This window comes from Nelumbo nucifera, chromosome 3, assembly GCF_055504915.1.
Source record: "Nelumbo nucifera cultivar China Antique chromosome 3, China Antique-T2T, whole genome shotgun sequence".
In the NCBI taxonomy this organism is placed as follows: domain Eukaryota; kingdom Viridiplantae; phylum Streptophyta; class Magnoliopsida; order Proteales; family Nelumbonaceae; genus Nelumbo; species Nelumbo nucifera.
This window is the reverse complement of record NC_142651.1, coordinates 16,504,043-16,516,375: the sequence shown is the minus strand read 5'-3', so window position 1 is coordinate 16,516,375 and position 12,333 is coordinate 16,504,043. Positions and strand designations below refer to the sequence as shown.

General features: G+C 33.8%; 1 protein-coding gene across 1 annotated transcript; it reads left to right on the top strand.

Annotated features, from left to right (window-relative positions):
• The first annotated feature begins 796 nt into the window (after positions 1–796).
• LOC104598462 (chorismate mutase 1, chloroplastic-like) lies at positions 797–5,914 on the top strand. The gene is made up of 6 exons (XM_010260539.3): positions 797–1,055; positions 2,070–2,292; positions 2,382–2,468; positions 3,119–3,262; positions 5,180–5,272; positions 5,413–5,914. Exons 1-6 carry the CDS (start codon positions 871–873, stop codon positions 5,647–5,649), a joined length of 969 nt encoding a protein of 322 aa, XP_010258841.1. The 5' UTR covers positions 797–870; the 3' UTR covers positions 5,650–5,914.
• The last annotated feature ends 6,419 nt before the right edge of the window (positions 5,915–12,333 follow it).

Sequence of the window (12,333 nt, the reverse complement as noted above, 5' to 3'; positions counted from 1 at the left end):
TTAAACTTTACAGAAAACTGAGACTGAGAAATTAAACACTTGGTTGTTTGCAAAAGAACCAAAGTAATGTAGCTTCTTTTTGGAGCGCTCACTTGGAGATTGTCTGAGCAGATGACAACCTTTCAACAATTCCAACTCTGAATCTTCAAAAAGACCTGCAAGATTGAATATGGTTGAGCATGATCAATATCCATAGATAGAGTATTTCTTCCTCCCATAATACGTAGACACTGAAGAGTGAAGACTTGTATTTACGATCACGATGCCGAAAGTGAAGCAAGGATTATCAATTTTTGACGTGGCATAAGAGTCAACAGGAGAATAAAAATAGAGACACTTACTTTGTCCTTGTTTGTTGATTAAAAGGAATGACACCCATTTTGTTTGTCATTGGTCCTTATCCCCCAACAAACCACAAAACTTGGACGTGGACTCACCTACCCAGCCACCTATTTTCCTCACCTACCGTCAAATTCATCTCTCTCTCTCTCTCTCCTTTTTCTTTATTATTTTTTACTAACTTTACTGACAATATATGATACCTCCCTCACCGTCCTGTAACAGATGTATAATAAATCATATATGGAGGGCCGTCCAAAATTTCATATATACTCGTACATGGTAGATCTTTTACTTTTTGTGTATCCATCTTGGTCCCTTCGCAGTTATTTTCATTTCCCGTTAGGGGGGTTTTTAGAGGTATGCAGAAGTTAGGAGCAGTTTTTTACATAATGAGAAAAAGTTAAGGGGTTATTAGACAATTTCTCTTTATAAGTTAGTTTGGTTTCTCCTTTTCCTTGCTACGTCTCTCTTTTCATCTTTTGTACTCTGCGTTTCTCTCTGCTTCCCATCTCTTCCATCTCGCCGTCGATGGACGTAAAGCTGTTAAAATCCGCCTCTCCTGCGGTTTCAACCCCTTGTTTTCTCAAGTCTTCAAGACCAAATAAACTTTTTGTCATTCGAACTACGCAATCCCTTAGCTTTGGGTTTGTTCAATTAAGTTCTGCAAGGAGATGTGTTCAGGCTGTCCAAGCTTCTGAGGCTTCTACCGCCGGGTAAGAGGATGGTAGCCATTTTTTCTGGCCATATTTTGGTCTTTTCCGTGCTTTCCTTTCAATTTTTCTTGAAACACTTGATGGGTATTTTCATATTATGATCATGGTTGAAAAGCTCTTTTATTTTTAATTTTTTTTTCTTTCATTTTCTTTTTTAAGCTCTTTGCGCAATTGGGTGTTCGTTCATAATTGGCCTTCTATCAATTCAAGATGTTTTTACTGCTGTAATAAGTAATTTACTTGAAAATTCCTTCCTGTGTTGGCAAGAAACCTTTCCTTTTCATCCTCTGTAAAAGTTTCTGCCTTTCTAGGAAGTTCGTTTTATTGGTATCTGAGAATTGAATGAAACTATATTGATTCCCAGGTAGTCGGTGCATCAACTAGACAGAGAGAAGAAACAAGGCACTTCTGCCTTGTTCTTTTCAGCACTTTTAACTTGCCACACTTAATTATGAGCTTGAGTGAATTTTCTCAGGAAAAACAGATAATTAATACCAAGGGGTATCTTGGGTTGTTCAAATTCTCACTTTTTTGAAGCTATTTTATATTTAATAGTTCTATATTTGGCCTCTGTCAAGTATATTTTTTCGATTCCTCCTTTAGTCCACCTAGCTTTTCCTCTGTATTGATTGAAATTCCCAACATGCATTAGCTATGTAATGTGTTTATTGTTAACCACTTTCTCATCATAATGTTAAATTTAGCATACATTCTAGGATGCAAAGGCAGATAATGCATAAGAGCATGTTTCTATTGTTCTTATACTACAGACGTGCTAATTCATCAATATGTTGAATACTAAGACATGAAAGAATAAAATGTACACAAGCACATGGATTGACAAGAATTCCTACTTTTGCTGTTGAACACCTTAGCTTGAATACAAAACCATAATGTGTATCTGCTAGCCTTAATATACCAAAGTATGCCCTATACATCTATTGGTTTTAATCAGAATTTTACTTAGAAGACCTATTCAACCACATTCTGATGTTAATCTCTCTCTTCATGTAGATTGGAGAGGAAGAACAGAATAGATGAGAGTGAAAGTCTAACCTTGGATAGCATAAGACATTCTTTAATTCGTCAAGAAGATAGCATTATATTTAGCCTTTTGGAGAGAGCTCAGTATTGTTATAATGCTGATACGTATAATCATAATGTGTTCTTCATGGATGGGTTCCAAGGCTCTTTGGTTGAATTCATGGTCAGGGAAACTGAAAAGCTTCATGCACAGGTAAGATTGAAACTCTGTAAGAACATCAAAAGAAAGAATGTTTGATGCTATTGCAGATTTGATTGATTTCCTTTGCTCTTGCAAGTAAGGTTGGCAGATACAAGAGTCCAGATGAGCATCCTTTCTTTCCAGCAGACTTACCAGAGCCAAAATTGCCACCTCTTCATTATCCACAGGTCAGATACAAGTTTATAAACTATTGACTTTGTATGCCTTGTACAAAATAAAGATATATGTTGCCTGATCTTGGTCAATAGCCAAACCAAATCCAATATGCTAGATCCTAAATTGATGATTGAGGTATTGACCATTTCATTGGTGTTCAGAAGTGGCATATAACAAAAAAGGACAGTCCTGCTTGCATGCATTCTGATGTTTGAACTGAAAAATAGGATGCTTCATTTTTCTTTTTGATAGGTGTCCCTAGGCTGTGTTTGGTTTGAAAGAAAAGATAGGGGATCCTATAAATGCTTTTTCTACAAGGTGTCCCTACCATTTGGCCTAAGTTGAACTTCCTACAAATGCTTTTTCTCCTATCAAACTTTGATAATTAATTCCAGAATTTCAGTTAGAAAATTTAAAGAATAAAGAGAATAAAGAACCTGCTCTTATTTTCTTGTGATCTAAATAACATAGTCCAGACAACTTAAGACCAGTCAAAATCTTGATCAAATCTTTAATAGGAGGCCTTTATGTAAAGATAAGTAGTATTTCAACTTAATGCAAGCCATACTTTCATTTTCTGCATGATGTTCATATTATTTCTGCTTTGTTGTTTCTCCAACGGTTACTCTTAACTTGATCTGATATATCCCTTTTCAATTAGGTTCTGCATCCCATTGCCGATTCTATCAATATAAATAAGAAGATCTGGGACATGTATTTTAGTGATCTTCTTCCAAGGTTGGTTAAAAAAGGAGATGATGGTAATTATGGATCAACTGCTGTTTGCGACACAATTTGCCTGCAGGTGTGTATTTTAGCAATGCCTATTCTCATTTTTTACCATCTATAGATTGATTTCCCAAGTTGAAGCAGGAAATGAGGAAATGATACTGGTGAATATAGACAATATAAATTGATTATATGTGTAGTTTAAGTTATCTCCGTATTCTCTGTTAGTTTTGCTTTTGTATTGACAGATTAGATGGTTTATGTAATTTGTCATTTTTCTTTGAGTAAATATATTCTTCACATATCCTTAAACTGATATTCTTCAGAGGCCACTCAAGATGAATTTCATGGCCTTTTGATATGTAGGATATGCACCATGGTTCTTCCTGGTACTATTACCCAAAGGGAAACAAACTATGATGCATTGACTCTTTTGAATTAATGATGTACTCATTTGGGTTCAATATTTCATGGATTCTGGCCTCCTGACATTTTTGGATTTCTTTACATTTTTCTTGCTTTAGTTGCATGTTATAAGTTGTTATTTCTATATAATAGGATTCATACTGTTTCCTGTAGAAAGTTTGAGTGATGGTAGGGTTGTTATGTTTATTAATGACTGTGTCTATTGGTATATGATTACTTCATAAGACATCACTTTTAAATCCTATATAGATGCATAGTGCTTAACTGCTTATTATATTTTGAGAACAGTTGTATTCCTGTCCAGGAATCCTGTTTCTTAGGGTTATCCACATTTGACACTTTTATAGCAGTGTCAAATTTTAGTACATGGTATTCATATGAATGCAATGTTGAAAAAAGCAACATTTTAACAAAGTAACTTTTATGGAGAAAGAACTGTTATTGTATATGATAGCTTTAGATTCATTGAAAAGAAATTGCAGAATGTTCCATATGATCATTTTTTTCAGATTGCACTCTATTCAATATGGAATGCGGCTAGGTACTCTTGGCAAATTAAAAGGAACCTTTCTTTTCTTTATTCTTTATTTTATTGTCTTTTGTTGGTTAAAATGGCATAACATGCAGAAGATGAGACAATGTTGTTTTCTGGACATACCCAGTGTTTCTACTCATCTTTGATGGGTCATATTCCAGATGGCAACTCCTTAATGAATTACCTGGGCACTGATGTCCTGATTTGGTGGAAACTTGATTGTAACTAATGGTATCATTGTAATTATACATCAGGATTGACTCATATAATAGGTGACATGTGGCTATTGAGATCTTCAACTTTGGTTATGAAATAAACTCTCTTTCATTCCTTGGTTGAGTGGTAACCATGTAAATGAACAGAAACGGATGCACCAATGAGAAAAAGTGGAGGAAATTGCTAGTCCTAAAAACACAGGGATAAGAACAATAATGACCTGAGTTTGGGTAGTATGGAAAGATCTTACAGCTCCTTCAATGGATGAGACATTCTTGGATAAGGTTGAAGAAAGTTACTAGATTTATCTATCATTTGATAAAATATGTTTGTTATCTCTTAATAAGTAGTTTTACGGTTACCTACTTTTTTCCTGCACTTAATATGGGAAAGACTCAGATGGTTGGAGCTTAGTAGTTAAAGGGTGCCACCCTAGAGATCTAGAACTAGAAGACCAAAGTTCAATATAATGGGATTTTTTTTACCATTGGATTTCCTTTGTTGCTTAGTTTGAGTCTAAAGAAACTCCTATTAGATATCCAGAAAAGTTTACACCTCGAAGGTAGAAAATATTTTATCCTAATTCAGTAATTTTTGGGCTTCAAATTCTGACCTATCTAGGGCTCATTCTGTAGTGGGTCCTGAGACACTAGCATTCCCGTATCTGACATTTCCCTTTATGAATATTACTAACATGTATCAGATGTGGTAGCACCAGTAAAATTTTATGCAAATGTGGTTTTGTTACTTATTAGTCTGCATTGGAACTCTTTACCTCATATTTGCTTACTGTTGCCTTCTACATTAATGATGTAGGCTCTCTCAAAGCGAATGCATTATGGAAAATTTGTAGCAGAGGCAAAATTTCGCGTCTCTCCTGATGCTTATGAAGTTGCTATTAGAAAGCAAGTAAGCTTTCTTTGCTATCTGTTATCTGGACCATCATATTTCCCTTGATGATTTTCTTTTCCATGTTCTGTGCTAATTAATAAAGGTTTATATTGTCAACTCAGTTCTCGATGCCGTGGTGATGCTGCTTGATTTTGCAGGACAGTGCACAGTTGATGCATTTGCTGACATATGAGACTGTTGAAGCAGCAATAAAGAAAAGGGTAGAGATGAAGGCCAAAACATATGGGGAGGAAATAATTGTCAATGAAGAGAGAGATGGGGATGATCCCAGATACAAAATCACGCCAAGCTTGGTTGCTGAACTATATGGACAATGGATCATGCCTTTGACAAAGGAAGTTCAGGTTCAATACTTGTTGAGAAGGTTAGATTGAGCGGAGAATCATCCTATTTGGGGACTTTGATCATATCTTGCAGATGCCAATCTATACTTTATCTATACTATATATAGTGTGGATGCAGTGTGTAATTTTTTTGGACTAAAAGTACCATCTATTTCCTTGTCTGAGAAAGAGTATAAAAGTCATTTTATTATAGCTTTAATGTTAGCTTTAATGGCTACTAAAATGGCCATATTTGTGTATTTAATCCATCTCTAATTGTAAGGGTTGAAAATGTAACTTCAATTATTATGTTCCACCTCATTTAATCCCCTCTTATTAAGTTTTATACTCATGGTATTAAATACCATTTTCTCTTATTAAATCATATATTTTTAAGTTATTTTTCACTAATAAATGTTACTAATTATAACTATGTCAATATTTTTAACAATATAAAATCATACATTTTAAAATTAACTCAAAAATAAAACCATTCTTTATCCAAGTGGTGGTTAAGCAATTCAACCATCCAAATCAAATTGATAAACCGATGAAATCATAGTTAGGTAATAAACTTTTTAAAATAGAAATAAATATAGTAAATTACCAAAAATGTAGAAAAAATTAGACACAATTATGATATTTTTATTAATCAAATTAAAAAATAAGTGTAATAAATAAGAATTATTTTTATTAATAATGAAAATGAAATACATAATTTAGAATTGACCAAAAATGAAATATACAAATTAATAATAAATAGTTTTAACTTTTGGGTTAAATGTGTTAACCTTTAATGTCATAAATAAATAATAAAAATTAATAAAATATAAAAATACGAAAATGAAAAAATATATAAGTTTTGCAAAAAAAAAGCATTTCGACACATGTATAATATCATATATTTATTATATTAAACAAAAAGTAAGTGTAATATATCAATATTATTTTTACACACAAAAATACGAAAAAACTATAGAAAAAATTGAACACATTTATAATTCTATATTTACACTACTATTAAAGATATGAATAAGATTGTGGAACTTTCTTTTGATTGAAATCAATGTTTTAAAAACTGACCCAAAAACGGAACTGTATTGGCTTTTAATTTTTGGGTTAGCTGTTCAACCATCTAATTTGAGTGGGTTAAACTGGTAAGATGTAAAATATGATGTAACTTTTTATTTTGACCTTTAGATTAGGATTAGGTTAAAGTCCACCATATATATACATTATTATGAGTGGGGAGTTGAGACTTTGAGAAGGAGGTGGCTGGTTAAAGCTGAGACAAAGAAGAAGAAGAAGAAGAAGAAGAAGAGAAGGAAGCACCATCGGAGGTGGTTGTCACCATGTTTACCATTCATTGTTGCAGAGCCATTTACCCTGAGAAGAAGAAGGAACCGCCACTGGTGACTATCTCCATGTTCATCATCACCACCGCTACAACATCGTTTGCCATCTTCTTACATCTAGGGGTGAGCATTATTCGGTTAAAACTGAATAACCGAACCAAAAATTTTGGCTTCAGTTTTTTTGGTTTTTGGTTAAATCGGTTCGGTTTTTGTAATTAAAATTTTGGTTAACCGAATTAATCGAACTGTTTATTATTATATGTAATGTATAATATATAATATGTAACATATAATATACTGGAATTTGATTTCATAATATATATTTTATAATATATAATATATATAATAGAGTATATATTATTAAAGTTTGGTTTTAACCAAAAAGCGAACCGAAAATTTTGGTTTTAGTTATTTCGGTTTTTCTAAATTTCGGTTTTGGTTCAGTTTTTATTTATTTTTTAATTCAGTTTTTAAAATTTCAGTTTATTCGGTTTGGTTTTTAACCGAATAAATCGAATGCTCACCCCTACTTACATCCCTCTCATTTTTCTAAATCTTTCTTAAATCCCATATTGTTTGCTTCATTAGTGTATCTCAACCTTCTAATATAAGATTGATGTTTAATCTCTCATCTCTTGCATTCAATTTTTATTTTCTTCATTGGAGTTGCACTTTTTTTGCTATTACAACTTAAAAAGAATCACAAAAATAAGAAAACTCAAAATCAGAATGGAAAAACTAAAAAACCTAACTAATTTTGGTCATTGCGAATAATCGAACAAGATTATGACATATGAAATATTCTTTTTTCATTTTTTTTATTTTCTAATTAATTTTCATTTTAAATAAATAAAAAAATTGGAATTAGTTTGAAAGCAACAAAAAACTGTTAATCGGGTTGAACATTTTTAATGGTTAAACCTTCTAGGTTAGTGATTCTTTGACCATTTCAACAGGGTTTTTTTTTTTTTTGAAAAATAATGGTTCAGGGCCAAAATGGAACTGGTAACCTAACTAGTTCTCAGGCCAAATGGTTCAAAATACTGATTTTTGAATGCTCACCACTTGGATAAAGAAGAGTTTAGGGCCAAACGAGCCAATTGGTGACCTAAAGGTTCCTAGACTAAATGGGCCAATTGATTCAAGGCCAAAATAGCGGTTCTGGTTTAGTTTTTAAAACAATGACTAAAATATTTATTTTTGAATTTAGTTCCTATTTAATTGTAAGGTTTAAATTGTAAATTGAACTATTACTTTTCACCTCATTCAATTCTCTCTATTTAAATATTACACAGTTTTTGATAAATGAATAAAAGAAAATCAATACACCAAAAAGATAAAACACTACAAAAAGAAGAGTCTACCCAAGCAGGTAGGTCTCTCAATGATAGTTGAAACTTCACAATCCGGTTTGATTATCACATATTTGGATGAGATGTTTATGTAAACAAATTTGGATTTTGTAATCTTCATCTGAATAATAATAAAAAAACAATATATATATATATATATAAACAAAAAATAAAAATACATAAAATTTATAATAAATTTTAAATATATTATTACTATAATTACTATCATAACAGTCTAAGCCTTAAATGATCGTATTTAAAGGGACCAATCAACAATAAATATGCTTATTCTGAAATATAAGCGTGTTATTGATTGTATTGCCCTTTAAGGTTTAAAGTATTAATGCACCTAGTACGCACTACCGGGCAGGCTTTTCAGGGGGCCAGTTTTAGGTTTGCCTATCCCTAAAAGTGTTCAAATTCCAAATCACCACCCCTTATTTACGGTTTTGGGAAACTATCAATACCATACGATATGCCAAATATTATATGAAATTTTGAACCTTCTTGCCCTCTTAGAAGCCAATCATCAAGATTGTTGGGCCTTACTGATAATGGTGTGTCTTATTTGGTCAAGTATGATGAATAGAACTGTATAAGATTAGAAAGTTGGGTAGGTGAATCATGAATGGTGCCCAGTCCCTTTTAATAGGTCTTTCCTATGCTCTTTAAATCGGACTCTGGATCTCATGCCCACAAAAACTTTGCCCATGTCTACTCACAACATATTACCCTTGTGTATTGGAAATATCTCGCCGTACATATGTGAAGGATGAGATGTTCTCTATGTGTGTATGCAATGTTATGTGGGTAGATATGGGCAGAATTCTTGTGAGCAGGAGATCCAGACTCCTTTAATGGGGTAATTTAAATATGTGAAAAAAAACATAAAGGTTCAAAGTGGCATTGTGCACCCTTTCTGGTTCGAAATTCAAATTTCAATTTGACGGTTGAGAGAGACGTTGTAAGCTGCCTGGTTTATTCCAGTAGGCGGATAGGATTCTTACAACCACCGACTTTGAGGAGAGTCCGGATCTCCTGCCCATGTTTATCGCAGCCACACATAGAGAACATCTCATCATCTACATAGTATTATGCAGGGGGAGATGTTCCCAATTCACGGGGGGTAGTGTATTGTGGTTAGGCGTGGGCAGAGTTCTTGTGGTCAGGAGATCTAGATTGCTTTGAGGATGGGGTTAATGTGGCTAGGGAACATTTTTATGCACTCCAGATCTCCTACCACAAACCATTCCCACTTAGACACTATGGCCGTATATTGGGAATATCTTTCCCATGAATGACAAGGGAGATATTTCCATGCAAACCTATAGTGTCCCGTGGGTGTGGATGTGGGAATAGTTTGTGGTCAGGAGATTCAAGTTCAGTTTTATGTAGATGCCTGAGGCAAATGTGGTGAGTTCATATTGGCGCCCCACAGCATATCCCAACAATGTATTTGGAACATCTCCAAATGACAAGGGAGTTGTTCGCAATGCATGCTGAGATGTGCATGTGGGGCACCTGTGAGACGCTGATATGGTCTCAAATGTGATGTGGAATATTTTAAAACGGATTTTTAGCCTTGTAGGTTATCGATTTAACCATCCAAGTCAAATAGGTCAACCCATGACATGTGAGTTTATGCATGACTTGTATAACATAATTATATAGTTATATACATATGTATTTGGGATAAATAATTATATTCTGCATGTAATATGTTTTATTTTAATTTATTTATGCTAAAAATTAAGATTCGAGGCCAAATAAGGAGTTTTTTGGTAGAAAAAGTGACAAAGGTGACTTCAGCTCCTTGCAACATAGATTGTGCAAAAAAGTTACCCAAAATAAGAAAAAAAAGGAAAAAGAAATCACCCATCGTTAGAAGTTATGGCTTCAAAAAGTTTTCCAACATTAAATGTATATATGTGACCTATTTAGATTGATGGTTCAATTGCCTCCGGTCACACAGTTTTTTATCAAGTTAACAATTTTTGATCAATTGTGAAGTCTGTGGTTAAGCAAAAAATGAGGCTAGGTGTTGATTTGAAATTAAACATTGATTGAATGACCACATGCAGTATTTACTTAGGAATTAGGATAGTCATTTGGAGCTTAGAACATGCTGTTACTTGGTCTTCTTGAGTCGGAGCCCTGAAATGTGGAAAACTTTGTTCTCCATTCTAACATTTATGCTGCAAAAGGACATAAAAATGATGTTGGAACAAGTGGGAAAGAGAGTAATGATTGAGGTTGAGAGTTCAGTGTAGGAATTTGTGACCTCATCCGCAGAAGTTAGAGGAATTGATGGGTTAGCTTATAACATTAATCCACCTATAAGTTTTTAAAAACCAGATTGGACATGGAACTGTTCTGGGGACTGGCTCTCGGGTCGAATGGTCTGATCATTTGGTTCAAACAGAGGTTTAAAAATTAAAGCATATCCACCTCTCTCAGTACATCTTAACCTGAAAATAACTGTATATTTATCACATCAATTTGTAAGTAAAAAGAAGGTTAAACGGTTGGCCAACCACTTTGATAGGCCAAAGTTGATGAAGCAAGTTTGATGGGTTAACTTTAATAGCTTGATATGGTGTGAGCTGTTGATTAACCCTTAGATGGAAGATGGTTGATAGAACAGAGAAAAAAATATGAAGTTGAGGACTTGACACTTGAGGGATGAGGCCCTCATAAGCCTCCAATTAGGAGAAAGAGCTAAAGGTCGTCACAAGCTTTTGAGCTGGCAAATTCGTCAAGTGAGGCGAGGTCTATGTTACAGCACATGATCAAAGTCCCGTAATAATGTGGATGGTTGGGTTGTCATTGTCTTGTCTGTCTTATTATATATCTTTCTTTCTATTCTTCTTATATTTTGTGTTTGTGTTTGTTTGATTTGCATTGGAAGGAAACTTCTTAGCCAAGCCCAACTTCTCTAACCTCGAATACACGATGATACAGTCGAGTTAGGCCACGTTTGGATAAATTCTTTTTTGAGTGTTTGACAATAATTGCTTTTAAAAATATGTCCAACTAAGGTGCATTTTGAATATTTATTATACGTTAATCAACATTTCATCAATTTTATATTCTATAGAATATTTTTTTCATGTAAAATGTATTTATTATTAAAGACTTTAACAATATTAAAGGTATTAATGTAATTTATGATTTTATCAATTATTTAATTGAACTTCAGTTATATTACAATAATTTCCATAAAATTTGCCATTAAATATATAACAATTTAAAATCAGAACACCTTTAACCCAATCATACAAACTTACAAAGCCTTAGAATTGGGGTTTTATGCTTTTTAATCTTTAAAAATATAAAACCTGAACCTTGTCCAAACACAACCTTAATTATTTCTTTATTAAAATAATCACCGGCTTCTTCGTAAGATGTAAGCAAGAAAACAATTTATGACCTCTCACCATTCACCAATCAGCACGAGTTATTGGATAAAAAGAACGAAAAATCTTCGTTGCTTTCGAAGAATAATTATAGTAAAAGGAAAGAGTAGTTTCGTCATTTTAATCAAGGCACAGGAGTGGCCGAGCAGGGACTTGGAATAGGGAGAGGCACGGCGCGTCTAACTGGCTAAACCATGCATACAGACATGGACAGCTGAACTCACTGAATTGAATACATTTTTTTTTACGCCGACTGAATTGAATACTTTATCACTTGGTATTATATAATTCATTTCAGTCAATTCAGCAGTTTTTGAACCGCCCCTTTGGGCCAATCCTTAAACCGGATTGGTATTTCCTTCAAAAACCGGGTTAGACTGTCAATTCCAGCGGAGTTCACATCTGCGCCTCACAAGCGGCGCTCACAATATCCTACAGAGCATCTCCGCCGTGTATTAGCGATGTACTTGCCGCCGCATCGCAGCGGCCGATGGGTGGACCATCGACATCAGTACATCACATGGAGGCTAGAGCAGTAGAGACACGTCGCTGAATTACAAAAATACCCTGCGTTGTAAATATTCCTTCTTTTTCCTGTAGAATCTCTATCTT